At 39.4% G+C, this 25,852-nt stretch overlaps 1 protein-coding gene across 1 annotated transcript; it reads right to left on the reverse strand.

The window, feature by feature from the left end:
- Nucleotides 1-5,714: 5,714 nt before the first annotated feature.
- LOC135462080 (globin C, coelomic-like) lies at nucleotides 5,715-22,919 on the reverse strand. Its single transcript, XM_064739434.1, has 3 exons — nucleotides 22,674-22,919; nucleotides 10,333-10,575; nucleotides 5,715-6,637 (listed from the first exon to the last, which is right to left on the reverse strand). Exons 2-3 carry the CDS (start codon nucleotides 10,554-10,556, stop codon nucleotides 6,331-6,333), a joined length of 531 nt encoding a protein of 176 aa, XP_064595504.1. The 5' UTR covers nucleotides 10,557-10,575; nucleotides 22,674-22,919; the 3' UTR covers nucleotides 5,715-6,330.
- Between the last annotated feature and the right edge of the window lie 2,933 nt (nucleotides 22,920-25,852).

The raw sequence follows: 25,852 nt of genomic DNA on the forward strand, positions 1-25,852 counted from the left end.
TAATGACGCTTCATTTGGGCTGAGGGTACGACTGCTTAGATTGATGACTTTTGCACTCTCTGGTTTTCGACCTTCGCTCTTTCGCATTTTCGACCTTTGCCTTTTCGTGTTTTCGCGTTTCACCCTATCGCGTTTTCGTGTTTTCGACCTTTTAATTATAAGGTCAAAAGTAGAAAAACCGACTTCTATACTTTCAGGTAAGAAATTCTTAAAATGATAGTTTCAGTGCCATATAGGTCTTTGAAATTTAGGAATCGGCAAAAACCGGCATTTTGCCCGGCCATTTAGCTGAATTAATTGTAATTTCCCGCTCCTTGCAAGGAACCGGAGTGCCCCAAACTATGAATGTAGGGCAGCCCATGAATGCTTCCACAGAATATGAGAGTGCAGGTTATTAAATGTTATATAGCCCATATGAATACTAGGTCTACTACAGAGTCACCTCTACGAAGGGACTGGTCATTCTTCAAGTTGACTCTACAAAGTCATTTGACCATGAACTGAGTATTTCTATGTGCCTGCTATAGAATCACCTTACGTCATGAGGCCATCTCGATCTTCTTTGAGTGCCCAGAATAAACCACCCACCTTTGGCAAATTATTGACGAACGTGACGCACAGATGTAGGCCTATGCACACCATATTGGTGGAAGACAAATAGATTTCAGCGAATGTTAGAGGCTAAGGCTCTCAAACAGTAAGAACTGTCATGGGAATCTACAAATTCCCCACGGGTGTTGAACTCGCACCTCAAGTGTCCCAGCGATGTAAAGACAAGCATCTTTCGCCCCTAGACCACGGCCCGCTCCATAACATATTTATTTATTTATTTCATTGGTGTTTTACGCCGCACTCAAGAATACTTCACTCATAAAACGGCGGGCAGCATTATGGTGGGATTTATTTATTTATTTGATTGGTGTTTTTACGCCGTACTCAAGAATATTTCACTTATACGACGGCGGCCAGCATTATGGTGGGAGCAAACCAGGCAGAGCCCGGGGGAAACCCACGACCATCCGCAGGTTGTTGTTAGACCTTCCAACTTACGGCCGGAGAGCATTATTATGGGAGGAAATTCATATAACATATTATATTGTTGCGAGAAAAAGTTGTGGTAATTTAGGTTTATTGATAAGAAACTAGGAGGAGGGGAGGGTTTTACTTACTTAATTAATTTATTTATTTATTTTTTACAAGAAGGCTTAATACTGAAACTAAGTCCAATGCAAACAATGTATGCTCCGGTATACACATGGTAATCTCGTACATGTTCACCTCTGAATGCCATTTTCTCTCATATTTTCTTTTCGGTATCTCCAGGTTTTCACGAACTTCATCTTACTAAAGACGAAATCCGCCGATCTTTGAGTTTTATCTTCTCTCCAGTATTTCTCCTGAAAACACAGGCATAATTCACAAATCTGAAAATCACAAATTCTTTACAATGAAGAAGGGTATATATAGTTGTCAAGAGTTATGCCCCCTGAATCCTCGTCCGCACTCACCACGTATACGATGACAGATGGACAGATTCATTGACATGGGATTGAATGTCGCATGCAGCATTATGTCGGTCATATTACAACAGTGTCTCCTTGTAGCAGGCCGGATACAATGCCGATATACTTGTATTTATTCTGCTGCCTCACTGGATCGTCATGAAGAAGACACCAGACACGACGCCCCACCCAGCTGTTACGCTGACACGGGGCCGACTTGTACTCGGCCTAATCCACGTGTCAGATGGCGGATGTATCCTAAATTACTTTGGTGTAAGTTTGCGCAAAATTTTGTTTTGGACCCATCTGTGGCTGAACAAAATTTTACAGCAGTCTCGAACTTGCAGACGATTAGAAGTAAGATTCTGAAGCATAATGATTTTGGCCTCCAGATGCATTTGTATCATCTGCACGGGCGTCTCTTTAAGTTCCGATGCCTAGTGAAATGATTCAGGCATTATCCTGATTGCTTTTTGTAACCTCTGGTGCATGAAGGTTCTGAAGGTTTCATTTTCATGTATTAATCTCCGGAAGTGACAGACAATGACATACCTTCGGGAGTTTTAAAGTTGAGACTGCATTTATTGTTTCTTGTTCACACTCTTCTTAGGTGTTCATTGTGAATAGCAGATTCTTCAACGATCTGACGTCAAAAATGTTCCAAATTTTCCTTCTGAAATGATTACTTTAGCACGGAAAGTAAATAAAAGTAAAGATCATTAACAGATTGAACACGTATCTGCTGTGAGAGATTAAAGGATTTGCAGATTGCAATGACACGCACTGTACATTCTGTACAGGATTAATGTATTAACGATTGGTGAGTAAGCGTTAGTGAATTTATGTTAATCCCCATGAGTATACGTTAGCAGAATTAAGGAAGACACCTTCTGTATATAATAGGGTTTAGTTACAATCATGTATATGAATATATAACAAAAATATTTCACAGATCCTTCCATACTAGTATATGTATATACAATATAAACATCTGAGTTGGAAATGATTCAAGATTCTTGCATAAGTGAAAGAAAAGAGCATGAATAGGCCTAATCCCGATTATCTGATCAAGCACCTAATTTGTTAAGCTTGCTTTGGCTTTTCGTTGTTGGCACGGTAGTGAACTCTTTGTTTTTGGTTTTAAGTTTACTTTTTAGCACATATTGTCTTGTTTTCTTGCCGCGCTCAACTAATCGATCGGCAGGATTTCCCTACAGTGCCCATTGTGCATGAAAGTTCTATTTTCTGTAGTACAACTTGTTGACTTCGATAGTTTTTTGCTCATAAAAGACGGTATGTTATTCCCTTGATGCAATGTTGTGGAGTCCACGTCAATCAAGGGTTAATTTATACATATTACCGCCACTGAAGCATCATGCCGAAAACGCCAGACGTGACACCCCACCCAGTCACATTATAGTCACACCGTATCAACCAGTCCTGTTTCATTGCTCTCATCTGTTAGTGCTGAGCGCCAAGCAAGGCAGCAACAAATATCATTTTTAAAGTCTTTGGTATGACCCGACACAGGAATTTGGCACTGACAGAAAGTACCATAAATATGAGGTGATTTCGTTCAATCAGGTTAATTAGGTTAATTAGGACTAACAAGAAAATGATATAACTCATATAAATTATATGATATTTTGGCAATAAACAATACGTTTGCTTCTCAAAAACTTTCAATCATGCCAACATCTAACTTTAAAGGGAAGAATCTCTGTTTGTATGTCGTTCGATTTCCTCTACAACCGTTTATCCATAATCATCTTCACTCTTGTATTGCCCAGGACTGAAAAATTAAAGTGTACTATCGAGGGTTTTAAAAAAAATTGCGTCACTGGATAAACAACATCTGCTAACATTGAAAACTTTTCTGTCTTTCTTTTATTTTGATCTTGAAGTCCTAGACTGAAAATGATATGTACTATTCCAAATGTACGGTATATTCTATGTAAACAACCCACATGTATATTAGAATATTCAATATCCTTAATTGGATAAAGAGGTAATCAATAAGAATGAGACATCTGATAAAGGAAACGATAGTGTGAACTACTTTTAAGCGCGGATTAATCAGCCAAATGTATGGAAAAAGACAACACTATCTAGATTATCCCCTACTGTATTGAATAATACATAAACATGTCTATGTGATCCTGTGTCTGTTGTTTATACAATCATTTATTTCGTGCTGAATTGTTTGGAATTGACTGATTATATGTATCGAGTATAATCTGTATTTATTTTACGTGTCTAGATGGCTCTGCTGCTGAATGGCCCTGTATTTGGCTAAAAGGATATATGACTTGTGCATGCTTTTAAATGTGGGATATTTGTATTATCTGCACTAGAAACATATACGCGTCATTGTTATTTGACAACCAGCGAATCGTCGATGAGTGGTTAAGGCGATTATCTTCCTATATCACCTGGACGCACGAAGTGGTGGACCAATCCAAGCCTCAGACGGGATCTTCTGGACTCCGTCTGCCTCCACTGTTGTCGAGGCGTTGGTAACAATAAGCGACCGGCAGCGTTCATGAGTGGCCTTACACGCAGCTCACTTGCTTCCATCCTGCGTAGTTTAAGCACAGTGAACACGTTCGTTTTTAACCCTAAGCCAATTTCGCCCAAGGGTATTTGTTGTCATCATGTACGTTTGTCACTCTATGAATTGGATCTGATCAGAAAATAATTTAGGTGGCCATCTTTAATTTACAAGAAAAAAAAAAATCAAGAATTTATTTTTATACCCCATGTATTTGATAAATTAAAAACGTGGTAGATATATGTATCATCAATGCATCGGAAGGCTCTACAGTAAAGGTTCAAAACTGAAGAAATGATGTTGACTCTCATTCATAATTTACTGTTAAGAATTAACATTTTACTTGAAAGCGTTAAGAAATGTCTGGCAATCGAAAGTGTCTTTGCATGAGTTTTGTTGACATTTCATTGTACATGTCGTTTTATTGAATGCTTTTACTTACTGCAACATTCTTACGCTTTATTCAGACTTTTCTTTGTAAATCATGGCGTATATGATTTTAGTCATTACCAAGCCAGTTATTTATTTCTCTGTTGAATACTATACTTTTATTGGCAACACTTTGGAATGCCCTGTGTATGTTGGATGATTTCTCTCAGCCGATGGATCTTCAGATTTGTAGATTTGTGTTCTATATTCTATATTGTATAGTTGTACTTTTGTCCCAGTGTTGGTAAAGCTATCTGCTTTATCTTTATGCATCATTATAGAATAGCAGCAGAATAATAGTTTTAAATCCATTTTGCTCTGATCCTGCCTTCAAAGATATGTATATTTACTGATTATGTTTTCGACAGATGAAAAAAATGCTGACGGTTTCAGTAGCGATATATTTCAGAACATGATGTTAGCTATGCAGTAACACATTATAACCAATCCGCTACACTCTGCATCGACGGATCGAAAAACTTTGGTATCTTAAGTAGATCTCAGCAAAAACATGTAGCAGCCACCTCATTTTGGACTTCCACAAATTCTGAAGAATAAGTTTTCTCACTTATGGCTAAATGATTTTTAGCTTTCAGGACGATTTTCTTCATACACACACTTCAGTGTTTACCCACTCCCCTACATTTCAGATAAAGCTGAGCATCGGGCCTGCAAAGTTATCAAGGGCGTCTTAGTTTTAGAGTTTTAAAAAGTGACCCAACAGGGTAGGTATGTATGCATGTATGTATGCATGCATGTATGTGTGTATGTATGTAGGTAGGCTTGGGTTTTACGTCATACTTAGCAATTTTTCAGTCATATATGACGACGAGTAGTCATTAGGAGTTTGTACATATATTGTGTTTTCTTGTTGCAGGGCGAATCCATGACTCCAAAATGCTGTCGCCACTAAAGCATCATGCCGAAGACACCAAACATAACCCCACTCACAGCCACATTATAATGGCACTGGGCCTACATCTTTCTTTACTCTTACCTCTCAGTGCTGAACGCCAATCTACGCAGCAAAAAAGTACCATTTTAAAGTCTTTGGTAAGACACGACCCGGGTTTGATCCAATATCTCCCGGCTTCGAAGATATTACAAGGAGTTGAACTGGCAACCAATGTGGGTGAATGATAGATAATAATAAACGCACATATACGGATTAGCCTGGCACAGCGTCGTACAACAGAAATTCCAGTGTAAATCCATGCATATGATATCGAAAGTTTTATTTTCATAACAATCCTTATAACACCAACTCCCAGCCATATCGATAAAAATGTTCTGAAGAAGGCAGTAATCGAGTAGAAGAGAAGATTTCCGCAAAACATCGTCAATCTCTAAGTACACTGGCACATTGGAGTATAAATACGCAATATGTTTAACAGAGAGTATAACAGTAGCACTCAAACAGGAAAGGAGCAAACAGGACAATTCGATCAATGTATGGTGACAGAAATAATGGCCCACAAATAAATTATCCCCATCTGCAAGATTGTTGTGCGAGAAAGTAAAGCGAAAAATAGTGCACCCTTCATGAAAAAACCGAGGTTGCAAAAATATACCATTGCAGGCCTACCGACTTTTGCGCCAGTAGGCTTACTTCTAACTGTGGCAAACGCGAACTGGAATAAAAAGTGCTGGAAATGTCTAAAAACGGTAATGTACAAAGTTAATCTGGACGGACACCGGTGTATTTGAAACTACAAATTGTTGTGAAGAAGTATAATTCCAAACTATTTACAAAACCAGCGGTTTATTGACACTGCCATTAAGAGATATTTCCTTTATGTCAATGTTACTATTTCATGGTGCGTGCATTCTCTAGCCTTGACTGGGTGATCACTCGCCATTCGTTCCATATTTGTTAAAATGTACCACAGATTCATATCCATGTGTTAGGGCCAGGCGAATGTACTCGAATACAGCCTGCCAGGAATCGTGAATTTCCGGTGAATACTCTTCGCCTAAGGTAAATTCCCAGACACTGAGTAAAGCATTAGAGTAAATTGTGAAGTACTCTGTTCCGAAGTCTTTAAATGTGGCATGTTTGGCACCGAGTGAAAGCAAAGACATGTCCACGTCAGTCTCTAGACTTTCTACATTCCGCACTAGTAGATCCACGACCTCCATGAACTTCATCGCGTGGCTACGGAAAACAGGATCGTTTCAGTAATTCTTTCCCGGTCAGATTTCTGAAACAGGCAAATATAAGTGGCTGTCAGAAGTAAAACACTCCCAAAAAAAAAAACACAAAAAAAAACACACACACACAAAAAATAAACAAAAAAATAAAATAAACAAAAAACAAAACAAACAAAAAAAAAACGGCGTTAAAGTCTTTAGAACAGTAAGCCTTATACCGTACACTTAAACCATAACCAGTGAACCGGTCTGTACTAATTAAGCTAAACGTTCCTACCGTAACGGCCATCTTCAGTCATATGCACTTCCACGCGGACAATTTCACTAAAGAAACCAGTTCGAACCCTACCTTATTTTTGGACGGTAGGAACGCCCAGATTAGCTTTGGGCTAGGTATATACCTGTGTAAATGGCAGCCTTATGAAAACTAATCTGCCCTGCCGTCCAGTGGTACTCTGACCACCTTGCATTAAATGTTCAAATGAAATACTCTTCATTTAATCGTAAAGCAATAAAACAATAAAGCGAATAAACATATAAGAGCTACAAAAAACAATCGACCTTTGGGAAGTCAATGACAAAGTTTTCCACATGTGACGTACAAATATGCATATCGTATACTGGTGGAGGACAAGCAGTTTTCAACAAACCTTAGACATGCGCAAACAGCCACACAAGGGTCGTCGACGGCTTATTGTTACCAAAGCCTCATGAATATGCAGTGATACAGTGCGTTAATGGTGGCTGACTCCTAAACAAGAGGCTGCCTGGCTTGTGTATGATCGACGTGCACACATGTATATGCGTCAACGTCGTTTCTGAACCACGGAAACAATCATTCACAGTTTTGATGTGTCAATGCAGAAGTGGCGTCTGGCTTTGTAGTTGACGCTAATAATGGCCAGTCATCACAATGTTTATTTTTTCATTACCTGATTGCTGTTTAACGACAAACTCATGAATTTTCCAATTATAGATGACAGTTAGTGTTATCGGTGGAGAAAACTGGAGAGCCCGTAGGGTAATTTGTTCACCTATATGACAAACTTTCTCACGTGTCACGTGTTGACTTGATAGAAGACCAGAGATTTTCAATGAAGGTTAGACTGTGTAAAAGGTCCAGTGGTTACAGTCAACCGCCTATTATCACTAAAGACCCATGAACAGAGCGGGCAAATCTATGTACAAATTCCCAGTCAACAGACTGGTGTTCCTGTATAAAACCATGATTCTGCACGTGCACTCAATCCTCACCCCCAATGCCTACGCCCTCTGCATTGTCATTACACTGGGTAACATCACCGCATGTTTTGACCTAATTGTGCTAAAGCCATGGTGCTTGGGATTAGTATTTATTTATTTATTTGATTGGTGTTTTACGCCGTACTCAAGAATATTTCACTTATACGACGGAAGACCTTCCCACGTATGACCAGAGACGAAGCCAGTAAGAGCTGGATTTGAACTCCCGCATTGGCGAGAGGCTCCTGGGTCATCACGCTGCGCTAGGGCGCTAAGCATCTGAGCCACGGAGGTCCCCTTGTTAGTATTTAAGAGCTAACAGTTAGAATAAAACCCAGATAAGTGGCCAGATTTCACCAGGGTGTTTGTGACCATTTGCCAACGCTGTCGTCGCTGCTCTAGTTTTATTCTCTATATACTATAGTATTTATATTCAATGAATTTGCACCTCCTGCATCCTGTGGTTTGATCACCAACATTCCTACAGGATACTACTGCGCGCGATCATTCTTCAGCTGTTAGCAGTTTTGAAAATATGACACATGCAATATTCCACTCTCCAGGATGCTCTTAGCCCTGGTCATTTTTTGAATAATCAAGTCGTTATATCATTGATTTCAATCGAATTGCTTTTTGAGTTCTTCAGTGTTATACTGAGAGCATTACCGGACGGAGTGGCCGAATGATGAGAGAGGAAATCCCTCACACCCCTACAGGTTCACGACGGGGGATAAACAGTCATTAGATGTGTTCCACGCCCTTATATGTTCACCAATCGAAGATATAAACACTACAAATACGTATACATATAAAAAACGTAGCGATGATTACATAGTCCCGACATCGGTGAGCACTCACGTCCTGGCAAGTAAGCACATCAAATATTTACGTGTTTGCATGAATAAAACATCAATAAAACAATAATCCGCTGATTATAAGATATAGCTTTCGCATGTCGCGTCAGTGGGATAGTGAGAAACAAGCATTCGCAAAGTATCGCTTTTCCAATACGTGTCTCCTATCGGTTTGAACTGTTAAAGTCCACATTAGAACAAAAACGGCCATGGTTTTGTCGAAAATGGATAAAACGGCCTAATACTTCATCTGTAAGTTGTCATGGTGAAGGCTGGTATGTAGGCCTAAGTAATTCCATACCGGATGAACCGTTCTCAAAAGTCCGGAGGTCCTCCGTGGCCGAGGTGGTTAGCGTGCCTTTCACCAATGAGGTCGCTGTGACTTCAAGTCTAGCTCATGGAGGCCCTCTCTCTGGTTATACCTGAGAAGGTCTGTCAGCAGCCTGTGGATGGTCGTAGGTATCCTCCGGGCTCTGCCCGGCTTCTTCCCACCATGTTGCTAGATACCGTCTTATAAGTGAAATATTCTTAAATACCTGTACGGCTTAAACAAAAAACCAATAAATGAACAAATAATAAATTTTTCCAAAAGTCCAGGTCTATATCACAGCCATTTTAAAGTTTGGAGACGCATCAAATGTTAAAAACTACAGGCCTGTTTTTTTATCCAGTTATCTGAGCAAGATTTTTGAGCGTGAGGTCAGTTTTTAACTTTTTACACACCGGAATTACCCTATACCAGCGTGTTTTTTGCCAGACAGGTTTACCATAAATCAATTGATCGAGCTATACTTTTAAGTCATAAAAGCCCTTGATAAAGTTCATATTTTTTGATATTTCGAAATCGTTCGATGGAGTATGGCAAAAAATGCAGTTCTGGGGTATTAATGGAAAACTACTCAATTGGTTATTTAGTTACCGGTATCTGGAAAATCAACAATCAGTATTATCAAATGAGACCATCCTTCTCGGGAAAGTTTATTGAATTTTGTAGTACACATCAACATCTGGGTTTAATCTTCAACGCACCAAGTCACGGCAAGATACCTGCTGGTTGTTCAAAAATTTCTTCCAAAGTAACTTTTCGTTATAATTTTGTGTGTGTGTGTGTGTGTTTTTTTTATCTCTTCTAATATAACGGTATACAGAATGTGGATTACGCTTTCAACACAAGAACAGCCATATGTGGTACCTTGCCGAGACTTGGCTAAAGTTCGAATTCAAAACATGACGGACGTTGGTTCGGCTTGTTCGATTCAAAAGTTTAAACGACTGGATTTGCCTACTGTCAAAAGACGGCTGACCGATGCTGGGTGTGACATGACAACAAGTTGGTCGGCTCTGGGAATCCGTGCATACGAAATGAAAGGGAGGGTTCGAGTTGTTATTTTTAGTGAAACTGTCCTCGTGGAAGTCGACGTAACTGGCGCTGGGCGCTACGTTATCGTGCGTAGTCCCTCAGGCTAGCTGAGCTAGGAAGAACCAACTTTCAAAGGACTGGTGAACAGAGTAACTGGCGTACTGACTTATTGGCCGACTGACAGACGGGGTGCAAATCTACAACAGCCATATTTTATTACGAAGCTCCAAAATTAAGTCTCACCTGAAAGGAAACATATCCTTGATATAAGGGGCCATCTCAAATATTCGAAGGAATACACTCGTCCCGATGGACTCCATATTTCGAGAGACCACAGGCCAGGTGCTGCGAATCATGTCTATTTGTACCTCCGTGAATGGAGAGTCCCCCTCCTCCGGCTCCTCTTCCACTTCCTCCACGACGCTGGCCACTTTGGTGTTTTCACACCCCATGTCTGTTTGTTGCATATCCTTCACCCATTTTACACTGTGAACCGAAGAAGAAAAAATATTTTGTTACTAAGTTTTCAGATGTAAATATCAGCCCGTCAGTAGTCAAATTCCCAAAGATTAGTTTCATTTATTTAAGAGTAGCATGACAATTCTATTTAATTTGAACGATTATGGAAGCAGAGGAAGTCAAGTCTCCACTGGTGTCGGAAAAATATTAAGTGATCCATATTATTATCGAATCCATAGGTAATTCAGATTGTCGAATCCTGACGTAATTCATATTGTCGAATGCAATATGTTATTCAGAGAATACCGGTAATTGTTTATGTGTACATTTCATTGTTAATATCTTATATTCATTATTCCATATGATATTACATATGCCCTGCCATATATAATACAATAACGTTGATTACTGCGTTTTGTTAATCACTACAGATTTAATGTCCGACACTGAAACCACTGGTCTCGAATTATAGTTGTTCAAGGAATGTCCCTGACACACATAAAAATGAAGGTCTTGTGTTAAAGTCTATGCATAAGTCATATAAGTTGCAACGCTACAATAGGAGTTCAGCGTTTGTGTTACGGTTTACGGGTGTAACTTGTCATATAAGTTGCAAAGCTACAATAGGATTTCAACGTTTGTGTTACGGTTTACGGGTGTAACTTGTCATATAAGTTACAAAGCTACAAAAGGAGTTCAACGTTTGTGTTACGGATTAGGCTACGGGTGTAACTTGTCATTTGTGTTACCGGCAATGGAAGTAATTCGATGTTTATGTCGAAAGTAGCTCACGTACCGTAAAAGGCCGGCATCACATATGTTACACTCTTTAGGAAAGTATAAATTCGACGTTGATGTCATAGGTTAATGGACGTCATTTGTTCATGTCAGAGGTTAATGGACGTCATTTGTTCATGTCAGAGGTTAATGGATGTCATTAGTTGTTTTTGTCAGAGGTTATGGATATAGTTTGTTATTTATATCGCAGGTTATGGATTTATTTTTTTTTTGTCACAGGTTATGGATATAGTTTGTTGTTTATGTCACAGGTTATGGATATAATTCGTTGTTTATATCATAGGTTATAGATATAGTTTGTTGTTTATGTCACAGGTTATGGATACAGTTTGTTGTTTATATCATAGGTTATGGATATAGTTTGTTGTTTATGTCACAGGTTATGGAAATAGTTTGTTGTTTATGTCACAGGTTATGGATATAGTTTGTTGATTATATCATAGGTTATGGATAGAGTTTGTTGTTTATATCATAGGTTATAGATATAGTTTGTTGTTTATGTCACAGGTTATAGATATAATTTGTTTTTTATGTCATAGGTTATGGATATAATTTGTTGTTTATGTCAATGACCATTCAGGCGTGTCGGAATGCAATCCATTCACTATTATTACAAAAAGAAATCCAAGACTAACAAACTTATCGTATATTATTATATACAACAACATCGTTTGTTCCAAACATCCGGGACGGCACACATATAGTGACGTGAGATTCAATAAGTCGTATGTCAGATGCTATGTTATGTAAAAAACGACTGTCAGTTGTCAAATATATAGCTTGCGGGAGTCGGTAGCTTACGCCAGGCACACCGGTTTCTTCAAGGCACATCAGTTTCCTCCAGGCACACCGGTTTCCTCCAACCATCATAGACTTGACCGCCGTCATATGTGTGAAATATTCTTGATGACGACGTTAACACCAATCAAATCAATATAAAAAAATATAATAAAAAAACACTTGTCATCTTGATTTGTTATTGACGCCATCCCATATCTTCATGACAGTTCTCGTTAACTCTGTAAATGCGCCTGACGTCATGCATCACGTAAGCGGTCCAAGTTTATTGTTTATTGATATGGGGGCATCACAGGGAGAATTCCAGAACAAACATTCGTGTCATTGTCATGCAGACTAATGCAGTAACAGACTCTAATCAATCAATACACCCTATTCTTCAAACAGTCCATACGCAAAACAACATGCTGACAAGACACATTATGTATCATTATCACTATTGAATATATATATATATATATATATATATATATATGCTATGTTTGCCAGGGCAGCACACTGAGTATCATTCACCGTAACATATAATGGCAAAAAGAATGCTTGACAGTGTGCTCAATATTAATATACATCATGCATGAATGTAACCAGACAAATGTTTAGAGACTGGATTTACCTTAATTTATTCCTCACAATGAGCTGGAGCCTTCCAAAATCTCAGAGCTTTCTTTTAGATATTAACCAAAGGACCGTCATGCTACATGACGACCGGTGATGATCAATTTTTTGACAGCGTATCTTTTAATCTGGGAAATTCATTTAACGAGGGGACTGCATGAGTGTAAGACGACACGAAATATTACATGACGGAAATCACAACTGCTGCCAATTTGTTTCTTTTTTTTTGCTCTTCTTTACTTTATGTGGCTTTTATACAGTACAGTCGCTTCGAAAATGGCTTTGAATATGTAGCCTGTTTTTTCAATATGGATTAGATGTAAGTCTTATTAGTAATATTTTAACAAGGGACCTCCAAATTGCATATAACTTAGGTAGGGTCTCTCTAAGTGTAATTCTTTACCTCGTGTACAATTGAGAATCACTGACAACATGAATTAGCATATCTCTAGCTGCTCAACTCAAGAGAAAACAACTGATGTGACATGAAGATACGGCCTGTAACGAATCTACTTACCTGTCTCTTTACTTTGAAGAATGAGAGTCTTGAACAATGGAGGTGAAAAGCGGGTTATGTAATAGAAAGTGAACTCCAAAGACATGGGTCGGACAATTAACATTCAAAGATATATAGATCTACATTTGCATAATTCCCAGGAACACACTAAGAATCACTTATTCCGTGATGGATGTTTGCCTTTAAGAGAGCACGCGTACAGATCGATACATGGTGTCCTGTACCTTGTTTAATCTGCTTTCCACCTTCCATTGTATTAGAATCTCGTCAGAATTAGCTTCTGATCGTGGCACTACATAATCGCCAACGATGAAACAGCCACTGCAACTGACTTGTATATAGGCTTTTACTTGTAGCGGTCTCCGCAGATATGGACTGCAATATAACCAATGATTGCTATCGATCGACTTTGGACCGGGGAAAAAAATTACAGGGTACAGGTAAAGAAAGAATGGGAATGGCAGCGCACGGGTCTAATATACATGATCAATTGAGTCCAGCTTAAGTTCATACAACCGAATGGTTTTTTTCCATAGTGTGACCGGGAATGGAGAGTAGAAGCAAACAATGTCAAAATCTGTCAGGATAAAAGTGCGAATTGTTCACGGTAATGACAGGCGGCAGATGTTTTACATTGTGTGAAAAAGAAACAGCACCGTTAAAGCTCTGCAATGTTATACTTGCTAACTGAAACGTATGTCGTCGATTAAAGAGCAGTTTGTAAGCATGTTCTTCCTAATACCATATTTATCCGATCCGTTCTTCTTGAAAGTACATATTCGACATTCAAATTACAAATTCAAACAGCCCTGGGTAACTTAATTGTTCTTCTTGAAAGTACATATTCGACATTCAAATTACAAATTCAAACAGCCCTTGGTAACTTAATTGTTCTTCTTGAAAGTACATATTCGACATTCAAATTACAAATTCATACAGCCCTGGGTAACTTAATTATTCTTCTTAAAAGTACATATTCGACATTCAAATTACAAATTCAAACAGCCCTTGGTAACTTAATTGTTATTCTTGATTCTACATATTCGTCTTTCAAATTACAAATTCAAACAGCCCTGGGTAACTTAATTGTTATTCTTGATTCTACATATTCGTCTTTCAAATTACAAATTCAAACAGCCCTGGGTAACTTAATTGTTCTTCTTGATACTCATATTCGACTTTTAAATTACAAATTCAAACAGCCCTGGGTAACTTAATTGTTCTTCTTGAAAGTACATATTCGACTATCAGATTACAAATTTAAACAGCCCTTGGTAACTTAATTGTTCTTCTTGATTCTACATATTCGACTTTTAAATTACAAATTCAAACAGCCCTTGGTAACTTAATTGTTCTTCTTGATTCTACATATTCAACTTTTAAATTACAAATTCAAACAGCCCTTGGTAACTTAATTGTTATTCTTGATACTATATATCCGTCTTTCAAATTACAAATTCAAACAGCCCTGGGTAACTTAATTGTTCTTCTTGAAAGTACATATTCGACTATCAAATTACAAATTCAAACAGCCCTTGGTAACTTAATTGTTCTTCTTGATTCTACATATTCGACTTTTAAATTACAAATTCAAACAGCCCTTGGTAACTTAATTGTTCTTCTTGACACTATATATCCGTCTTCCAAAGAACGATTTCAAACACGACTTGGCAATAATTGTTCTACTTAATACTACATATTAGACATTCATAGGACAAATTCAAACAGCACTCGACAATATTTGTTCTTTTTGATACAGCAAATTCAAACCATTTGATGTACCATGTGAACAGTGCGGGTTCTATACCACTCATTTGCTTTGTTGAACATACAAAGTGACTACACGCTGGAGAGCTCAATATGTGTAAAGCTTGCTTAATTTAGCGGACAACTGAGGTATCATGTACTTACTTAAGCCTGTTTGGACTTCATACGACTGTGGGGACGAATTTGCTGATGAGTTATACGGATTTAAAGTGAGATGTGGTAATAACTAGGCAGAAATACGTCATGTACAAATGCTATATTCGATTTCTTATAGGAGCACAAAACGAGTTATATCCAGTGTCAACGGAACTGTAAAAGTACGTGGCATTTCTATGTTACGGGCAGAAAAACAGCGCGAGGAATCGTCAATGTGCTTTAGCAGCGTTCCTACCTGGGAGATCGACTGGGGATGCAGACAAGACGATGTCAAAGAGCGGAGAGCAGATCAAATTTCAGGTGGGTGTGGTGCTGTAGCTGCTGTATTTCCCAGGGAGATTGGCGGTCGATAACCTGTATAATGACTATAGTAGATATACGCCCAGGGATGCACCAGTGTACCTCCGATCTTCTCACGTGGTGCACAGGCTGTAAGCTGACGTATATGTAGCTTACCCAACGCTCGATGTAACGGTTTTACTCATTTAACTAATGAACTGGAGTGGTGTGGGAGGTGGGGTAAGGGGGGGGGGGGGGGGGTTGGGGGGTCGATCATAACTTTCGTCTCCTAATTAAGCTGTATTTGCCTTAATCTGTTCTCGAGTTATGAGAGGCCTGTGTCAAAAGTTAATCCTGCACTGGATCGTTACGACGCCACTCTGGATCACATTTCTTTAATAGTTACTCGAGACAAAATGCAAAAATCTACATAATAAACCCTGCAGCATAGCATAGCATTGTTTACATTCCATTAAAGCTCTAATGATTTTAGGTATGTGCCAAGTGTGTTCAGATAGGTTGTAACCCACATTGGCGACCACCCACATGATCTGACGCTACATGATATTGGGCCCTGGGAACCGCAAAAGAATGATCTTGTGGTTATACGTGTAGAACCTCTTTGTCTGGTTATCCCACATTAGCCGACACTGACATCATCTGATACTGTATAATATCGACCACAAGGATTTTATGGTTCTATCAGAGAACATTTTGGGGGATATAGGGACAACTCGCATAAGCGTGCACCCACATAATCTGACACATGATATCAACGATATTAGGATTAAGGTAGAAAAAATCGTTGCCCTCAAGACCTATATCACCAAGTGGATATAAAGGGCAGTCCTATATCAAAGATACTATGATTAACTCTGGAAAATTTGTCCTCAAGCACTGAGCTAAGCTAAAGACAACCCCTACGTATTAGAATATAAGACTGGGCTTGCCGCTTGTCCTCTAGAACTGGTCATACCATGAGGCTGGACGGATGTGAGACTAACGCTGTACACACTGTTTGTTCTCTAGAACTGGACATACCATCAGACTGGAGAGAACCATTGTCCTGTATATCAGATGTGAGATTATCTCTGGACACGCTGTTTGCCCTCTAGAACTGGACATACCATCGGACTGGAGAGAACCATTGTCCTATACATCAGATGTGAGACTAACGCTGTACACACTGTTTGTCCTTAGAACTGGACATACCATCAGACTGGACAAAACCACTGTCCTATACATCTGATGTGAGGAAAGCACTGTACACACTGTTTGTCCTCTAGAACTGGATATACCATCAGGCTGGATAGAACCATTGTCCTATACATCAGATGTGAGACTAACGCTGTACACACTGTTTGTCCTCTAGAACTGGACATACCATCAGACTGGAGAGAACCATTGTCCTGTATATCAGATGTGAGATTATCTCTGGACACGCTGTTTGCCCTCTAGAACTGGACATACCATCAGACTGGAAAGAACCATTGTCCTATACATCAGATGTGAGACTAACGCTGTACACACTGTTTGTCCTCTAGAACTGGACATACCATCAGACTGGACAAAACCACTGTCCTATACATCTGATGTGAGGAAAGCGCTGTACACACTGTTTGTCATCTAGAGCTGGTCATACCATCAGACTGGAGAGAACCATTGTCCTATACATCAGATGTGAGACTAACGCTGTACACACTGTTTGTCCTCAAAAGGGCTGGAGTTCTATGCATCATGTAGTTGCCAGGAAAGCTCTAGACACCTTTGGGCCCTTAAAAACTGGTGAATTTTGTATCCAGTAAGAAAACCATGTACTCTAAACGTGTTTGATATTATGTGGCACAGAACGAATCATGTCATCGTGTATTGACACAAGACGAACCATGTGTCATCGTTTTTTTTTTAACATACACAACACAAACTATTTGCAATACTATACATCCAGGTCACGACAAAATGAGTGTCTTTTGAACAGTTTGCAGTTGAATTAATTTAAGTTTTTGAAATTATAAGACGCATATGTATTCTGGTATGTAAATGAAGCTGAGTAACTTTCATCAATAAAACGGAGCCTAGCCCAGGTGGTTTAGAGACCCAGGAGTCTCTCACCAATGCGGTCGCTGTAAGTTCAAGCGCAGCTCATGCTGGCTTCCTTTCCGGTCGTACGTGGGAAGGTCTGTCAGCAACATGCGGTTGGTTGTGGGTTTCCCCCGGGTCCTGCCCGGTTTCCTCTCACCATAATGCTGACCGCCATCGTATAAGTGAAATATTCTTCAGTACGGCCTAAAACACCAATCAGATAAATAAATATCGAAATTTCATCAGTAAAACAAAAAGTACCTTATTGTTCTTGTCATTCGTTTGATAAACAAGACGGCGAGAACTTTTCCGGATCACGTGAAATAGACAGTTCCTTACTTTAATGACATGCACCAACAACATATATACATGTTTAATAAAAGTGGCGACTCTCAAGTAAAATGATATGAGTCACGAGGCTATGGCATTTTATGATTATATATAGGATAAGCACAGAGTGGAAGTTTAATAGCCAACAGATTTTAGACTGACAAAGGCCTAGGCTTAAGAGCACAGTGATCTTAAATCCTGATTCGTAAAAGTAATTTTACGTACAGTAACAAATATTTACTTGCATGTTTCATTATGATATCACAGTAAAAAACAAACTCTATGCATATAAAAAGTTATTAGTAAAATCAATACTTTATTTGTGTAAGGGATGAAAGAGTTATTTTATACATTTCCACGCATTAATGACTTTTACAATTACTAAACACTCAGACTTGTGTATAATGCGGAAAATCGTTGGGAATTCAAATCTGCTACACCATTCAGTTCACACAACGTAATAAATATTTATTTACTTGTTTCATAAGGATTTTACGAAAATATACCACACTTATTGCAGGTGGTGGAGACACATCAAACTACCACCCTATGCCATGTATATCACAAACCTTATAACTCACTGATAGAAAAGAGAAAACAGCTGTCACGTTTTAATCGTGATGAATGGACATACACTGTTTTAGCCATACTTAATTAACAAACAAAAATGGTTACCTTTGGTACGTATATTTTACTTTTTGCTCCTGATAACAGTAAACTGTTTTAATGTGCTTGGTCATTATGTAATTGTGACTGATGTTTTGTAAATTGATCACAAATTGGTAAGTATACTATTGTAGGTACTTTATTCGCTGTGAAAAAAAGATAACGTCTAAGGGATAACGAGCAGAATTGATGAACCTGTCTTATATCCCAAGGCCGTGGAAAGAGTGGTAATATTTATGGCACTTATATTTTCATTCAGACAATGTCAAGCTAATTATTTAATATTGGAGTACTTGTGGTTTACCCATATGAGCTCAGCTACAGTAAACTAGATAGGCAATCGCTCAGCTACGGTCAACTAGATAGGCCATCGCTCAGCTGCAGTCAACTAGGTAGGCAATCGCGCAGCTACAGTAAACTAGATAGGCAATCGCTCAGCTACAGTAAACTAGATAGGCCATCGCTCAGCTACAGTAAACTAGATAGGCAATCGCTCAGCTACAGTCAACTAGATAGGCCATCGCTCAGCTGCAGTCAACTAGGTAGGCAATCGCGCAGCTACAGTAAACTAGATAGGCCATCGCTCAGCTACAGACAACTAGATAGGCCATCGCTCAGCTACAGACAACTAGGTAGGCAATCGCGCAGCTACAGTCAACTAGATAGGCCATCGCTCAGCTACAGACAACTAGATAGGCCATCGCTCAGCTACAGACAACTAGATAGGCCATCGCTCAGCTGCAGTCAACTAGGTAGGCAATCGCGCAGTTACAGTCAACTAGATAGGCCCTCGCTCAGCTACAGTCAACTAGATAGGCCATCGCTCAGCTACAGACAACTAGATAGGCCATCGCTCAGCTACAGTCAACTAGATTTGCCGTCGCTCAGCTACAGTCAACTAGATAGGCCATCGCTCAGCTACAGTCAACTAGATAGGCCATCGCTCGGCTACAGTCAACTAGATAGGCCATCTTTCAATACCTCTGCCAAGGAGGTTATGTTTTGGTCCACCCGTCTGTCCGTCCGTCTGCCTGGCTGTCAGCTACTTAACGGAAACGGTCATGCAGAAATTTTGATGTAACTTTGTCCTTTGGCTAAAGTTTACATTTTGGTGTATGGTGATCCGGATACGATCACTGAATTCTTCATACTTAACAGATGCAGAGTATTGTGTCTTTGTCTGTAGCTGAGACATTTATATATCCAGCGGCGCCATACACGATCACTCTCTACCACAAGGAAGTCGAGTTCAAGGAATAGCTGTCATGGATTTACAATGACCGTCTTCTTATCTTCGAGTGGCGAGCTACGAAGTGCTATACGTGTTTAAAGGAATATATATACATATATATATATATATATATACAATCAGCGTTTATGTATACATTCGTACAGAGTATTGATACGTAAAACAGTAGTTATCTTTTTTTCACAGCGAATAAAGTACCTACAATAGTATACTTACCAATTTTGTGGCTAATGACTGGTCATGTAATGTCATATAAAGCATGGTAGGCACGGCTAAGTACTGAACAAGCTCCATCTTGCTGAGGAAATCATGTTATTGACAGGGATCCGTGTCTGGCATAGAGTAAGGATTTTTGTTATTATGAATTGTGGACAAGAATTACACGTGTTGAAATGTGTCACAGCTAAAACGGACTGCGACTTAAGAACTAATATAAAACCTATTGTAACATATTGCAATGTTGAACTTACACATTGTTTCATTTAAGTTTACGCATGCTCATAAATACAACTCAATGCGATACTGCTTAATAATCAGCCAATGCATGGGTGTCTGGGTGTGGCTAAGTGCTCATATGCCAATGAATCGCGCCACTGACAACAAATATTTTTAAAGAAAATTAATCGTTTAAAAAAAGAAACCAAGACACTCAAAAACGGTCAATTCAGAAGCTGATTGAGCGATATCAGCATCTCACGTTTTTACAAAATTAAACATTCCCCAAATTACACCAGCAAGGAAACGACACCCAGCTGGCCATGTAAGTTATAGAAAGATAGCACGAACTTCATGTACTTTTTTTTTTCTTTATATCTCTAGCACATTATGTTTACATCCTAAATTAGCGCTCCACAAAAAATGGCAGTGAGTCAGTCTCAACATCTAGACTTAACATTCACAAAAATCACACCTTTAGAAAAATACCTAAGCACTGTTTTGTCGATGGACAGTAGAACGGCTATTAATTTTCGTCCTGAATGTACCTTTGACTCTTTCGTTTCGGGTATGTAATAAATCACATCATTTTCCACAGAGATGACACCTGAATTTTGGTCATCGTTCTTTAGTCGAACTGTTGCGATATGAACGAATGGTTTTATATATAAACCAGTGCCCTTATACTCTAGCATGGTACACGATTGAAATACCGATTTCGCTACCGATTTTGGGAATTGGCCTTGCGATTATTGACCTGGACCATCCCTATTGGTTGACGGCTAGTATACAACTGCCTGTTTCCACGCATAGATTTAAACACTGAAATTATTGAACAAATATTAAATTTTGATCATATAATCTCAGATTATGTTATTTGTGTGCCGTGTTGCTTATACTGGCGGAAATGAGAGACTTTCCCTCCGGGTTTTCCATAGCTATTTAAGTTGATTGCTTCCTTCGGTTGTAACCATTTCAGGAATGTCGATATCAGAGGTTAGCTCATTTATGTGTTCCTAATTTTCACAACAAACGCACGTCTATTTAACCACCTAAACTGTTCCAAATAATTTATGGGATAAATAAGCCTTTATATTTAATTTATGAATTGATTGATGTAATTTTCTTTTCTCCTTAATTCGCTGGTGTTATGATTCTCTCTTCGCCTAAGTCAGATATTGTCTTTTCTTTTCTGTTCTTACAAAATCTTATTGAGAGCACAAATGTATTATGCATTGATGGGACGGCACAAAGAAAGCCTTCCTTTACAGAAAACAATACAGTAAAGCATACGTCAGGTGGAAGACCATTTTCCAACCCAGTAAAATGCTCAGGACTCATTAGGAATCAACATTGTCACATCTATATTTTTCTTTCAAAAAAAAAAATTGCGTACCAAAGTCAATTCGGCGAAAGTATTCGCACGCATTTTATACGCCGAGGTCCGGCAATCTGTTTGTATTATATAATTGGCAAAAAATCATTAGACGTCACTTGCCACAATATGTTTTCTCTAAATGCCACCGTAGAATGTTTTAAATGTGATTTTTTCGATTGAAAAAAATATACACAAGTCGAACTTTTTCATTTGACATATACCTGATGTTAGCGTCTACCAAAATCTACCAAAAGGTAGCAAAATAGGTCCAGCTACTTTCTATGTTTCTCCAACATTTATTCAGTATTCTGAATAGCAGATAGGATCTACTTTGTATGTAAAAAATCTATAAGTAAACTCAGTAATTAAACAGTGCAAGGGGTAAAAGAGTTACTATATAGGTGTTTTCACATGTATGTGTTTTACGTGGTGAGTTAATGAGCAAGCTCGTCCTAATGTAAAGCGAAAAATGGCTGGGTAATACAACAGTTAGACATTCATAGCTCTATCATGCGGTTCATACAAGAAGACATCCGCACTACTATAAGGTATAGCAAGCGCTCAGGCGATCATGATAAACATACAGTGCAAAGAAATGAAAATCAAAACATGTCTGTCAAATGTCCAAAACTGAAAATAATTACCTGTTCAGGTGAGGTATTGTATTATGTAAACAATGCGTCTACTATAATCCGACCATCTGGAATGTAGGCGCCTTCCTGGCGCATCAACACCGACATAATCCCAGCACGTCACATATACCAGGCTGCATGCATAGATGACTGCTAGCAATAACAGGAAATACCAGCCATCGTATACACCAAATGACTAAGGAACATGCTTCCACTACTTCTCCATCAACAAACGTGAATAATACATGCTATGTAAGATGTGATGAAAGTTTAATGGGTTGGAATGGAAAACACTTAATTGATTTGCCATGTACACGAAAACGCGCGATGATGATGATGTGTTAGCCCAGCAGCGCTTGCCAGCAAAAGGAGGCATTTCCCTTCACAGCCACTGGAACGGCTGTTCATAGAAGCAGGGCTTACCTGAGTTCTGGCTGAACTGATGTGATCACGAACAAGACAACGGACGCAGGACTTCAGCACACGCCATACACCGCTGGCAGAGTACGAGTTTGCCGTCCGGGTTCTCACTGCATCGAGTACTTAGGTGGTATACCACGTAGTCACAGGTATAACTGCCATATTATAAGCCGACACTGCCGACACACTGTACATCAGCCAGTAACCATAGCGTTCAACTTGTCAATAAAGCGGCATATTAAAAACGAAGATGTGATTGATACCACCCGCGGGTAAGTGTGGGCAAATTAACGAGTGAAGCTAATAGACCATGCGGGAGTGGCTATTGGTTAATCCATACTGGTGCGCGATCTGGGGCGGATCTGGGGGACGGCTTACACGGCCAGTCTGCACGTTGGCCAGACTCATGCCCACACACCATATAGCAGCCAGTACCCTGTCCAAAGACTTTTCCAGAGACATTTATAAGGAGTGCCAATAAATCCTAAGCTTAGGCAGACACCGCACGGCTGAACTTTCCCGATGGCTTTACTTGTGGCGGAGAAAAGCAGCGTGCATTAAGAAAACGAGAAAAGTGTTATTGAATTAATATACTCAGCCCTCAAGCCATCGTTACGTATTAAGCCCACGACCATTCCCAAGAACACACACAGCACGAGCACAGCCACAGAAAACAGAGCGATGCTTAATTCCTTACACCATCCTCAGTGTCAACAAAATGTCGTAAATAGTGCCAGGTAGATATCGGACCCCGTCGCCGAGCATTTACCAAGATATAGCTTAACTTTCATGATTATTATAGGTACTAATTGCTTATTAAGGTCAGAGACAAAAACCCCGCAGTTTTGAATAAGCTATCTGTCTGTGCATGGTTCTATAGTCTTGTCTATATAGTAGGTGTGGTTAAGTGTGGGCAGTGTGGTTAAGTGTGGACACTGTGGTTAAGTGTTGACAGTGTGGTTGTGGTTGCGCTGTGGATCATCTTCTGATCAGCAGAAGACATTCCTTGTCACTCTTTCATACACTTGCACGGTTCGATACTTGACCATACGGCTGCAGACACATAATAACTAATGGCATATGTCAGATAATATGAAGATATAACGCATTTCCCATCGAGACTCATTAGTTATTGATTCTTCACCGCTATTCTCCACTGTAACATGAACGGCTATTAACAATTAAACGGAGACTGTCTTATTCTCTTCAGATGTACCGAGTCAGTTGGCTGGAAGACCTGCCGAACAATCACACAGCGTGGAAAACGCATTCGCCTCTTAATACAGCTTTGTGAGAAGGCCGAAGAGCCGTTGGCTGTGTGGGCGATCTACAGCCCATCATTTCACATCATTTCAGCTTTGTACAGTGAGAGATGGGCGATCTGCAGCGCTTCATTCCGCATAATTATAGCTTTGTGAGAAGGTCGAGGGGACCTGGCTGGATGATCAATCCACAGCGCTACATTCCCCATTATAAAAGCTTTGTGAGAAGGTCGAGGAGACCTGGCTGTGTGGGCTATCTACAGCCCATCATTTCACATCATTTCAGCTTTGTACAGTGAGAGATGGGCGATCTGCAGCGCTTCATTCCGCATAATTATAGCTTTGTGAGAAGGTCTAGGGGACCTGGCTGGATGATCAGTCCACAGCGCTACATTCCCCATTATAAAAGCTTTGTGAGAAGGTCGAGGAGACCTGGCTGTGTGGGCCATCTACAGCCCATCATTTCACATCATTACATCTTTGTACAGTGAGAGATGGGCGATCTGCAGCGCTTCATTCTACATAATTATAGCTTTGTGAGAAGGTCGAGGAGACCTGGCTGGATGATCAATCCACAGCGCTACATTCCCCATTATAAAAGCTTTGTGAGAAGGTCGAGGAGACCTGGCTTGATGATCAATCCACAGCGCTACATTCCACATCATTACAGCTTTGTACAGTGAGAGATGGGCGATCTGCAGCGCTTCATTCCACACCATAACAGCTTTGTGAGAAGGTCGAGGGGACCTGGCTGGATGATCAATCCACAGCGCTTCATTCCAGACCATAACAGCTTTGTGAGAAGGTCGAGGAGACCTGGCTGGATGATCAATCCACAGCGCTACATTCCACATCATTACAGCTTTGTACAGTGAGAAGCTTAATGAGATCTGGGTGGATGAGCTATCTACAGCGTTCCATTGCGCATTATTACGGCTTTGTACAATTAGAACTGAACGGCCATCGCTTCATTCCACATCATCTGATCACCGATTTGCTTGCTTCCTTGAGGTGTAACGTCGATTTCAGGGTAGCGTCATTGGGAAGCTGTGCCGAAAGAATCGGACATAATGTCTCATCCAGTTTCAGTATTATACCTATACAGTCCATCCACTGATAGTTTTACATTTTACCTTTAAGGTGCTTCAATACCGACGGAATGTATGTCAGTAGAGTAAAGTATTCGTTTGTGACAGTGTTGAACCCACTTCTCACCACCTTTAATAACAAGCAGTTCCTTTTCGTTGGAAGATACTGGCTTCATATATGACTACGCGAATGGGTTGTCAATTAATTACACCATGAAATCATTTTCTGCTATGATACTGAAACGCATGCTTACTTGGTATGTATTTCCTGGGCATATATTCGCAGAAAGTGCCAAGTATTACAGGAAAGAAGAAAAGATATTATAAAACAAGGAGCCACTGCGTTAATGGTCATGGTAAAAGATTCCATCGAGTTGCGTATTGCCGTGTGTACATATCTATGTACAACGTACACCACTGTTGCAAAATGGTTAACAATGAGTATGTATTTCATGCTGGTAAACACCAGTGAATTTGAATATAAAACTCACGCTGTTACATACTTCTGAATATGGAATTCACTTTATTATATATGGCCTGTACATCTCAAAATATGAATTCAAGCTGGTAAATACTTTTGAACATGACGTTGTTATATATTTCTGAATATGGAATTTTTACCTCGAAAAATCATTAATTTTAAGGCTAAATATATGCTGTAATTAACAAATGTACATAGCTATACAAGTGAAATACTTTATTGCCTGACTAACTTTCCCGATGAACTGTGAAACTTCTGCATTTAATTTGTTTAACGATTTTTCTTCCTCTATCTTGCACCTAATCAGAAATATAAGATTGCATGTGTGTCAGGGGAAAAGACAATTGGCCA

Source organism: Liolophura sinensis, chromosome 1 (assembly GCF_032854445.1).
Source record: "Liolophura sinensis isolate JHLJ2023 chromosome 1, CUHK_Ljap_v2, whole genome shotgun sequence".
Lineage (NCBI taxonomy): Eukaryota > Metazoa > Mollusca > Polyplacophora > Chitonida > Chitonidae > Liolophura > Liolophura sinensis.

What these genes read in the sequence shown, in the direction of transcription:
- LOC135462080 (XM_064739434.1), bottom strand. Translation starts at nt 10,556, where the DNA reads ATGCAACAAACAGACATGGGGTGTGAAAACACCAAAGTGGCCAGCGTC. An exon ending in AAGGATATGTTTCCTTTCAG is followed by an intron (nt 6,638 to 10,332) that starts GTGAGACTTAAT and finishes TGTTTTCCGTAG; the next exon opens with CCACGCGATGAAGTTCATGG.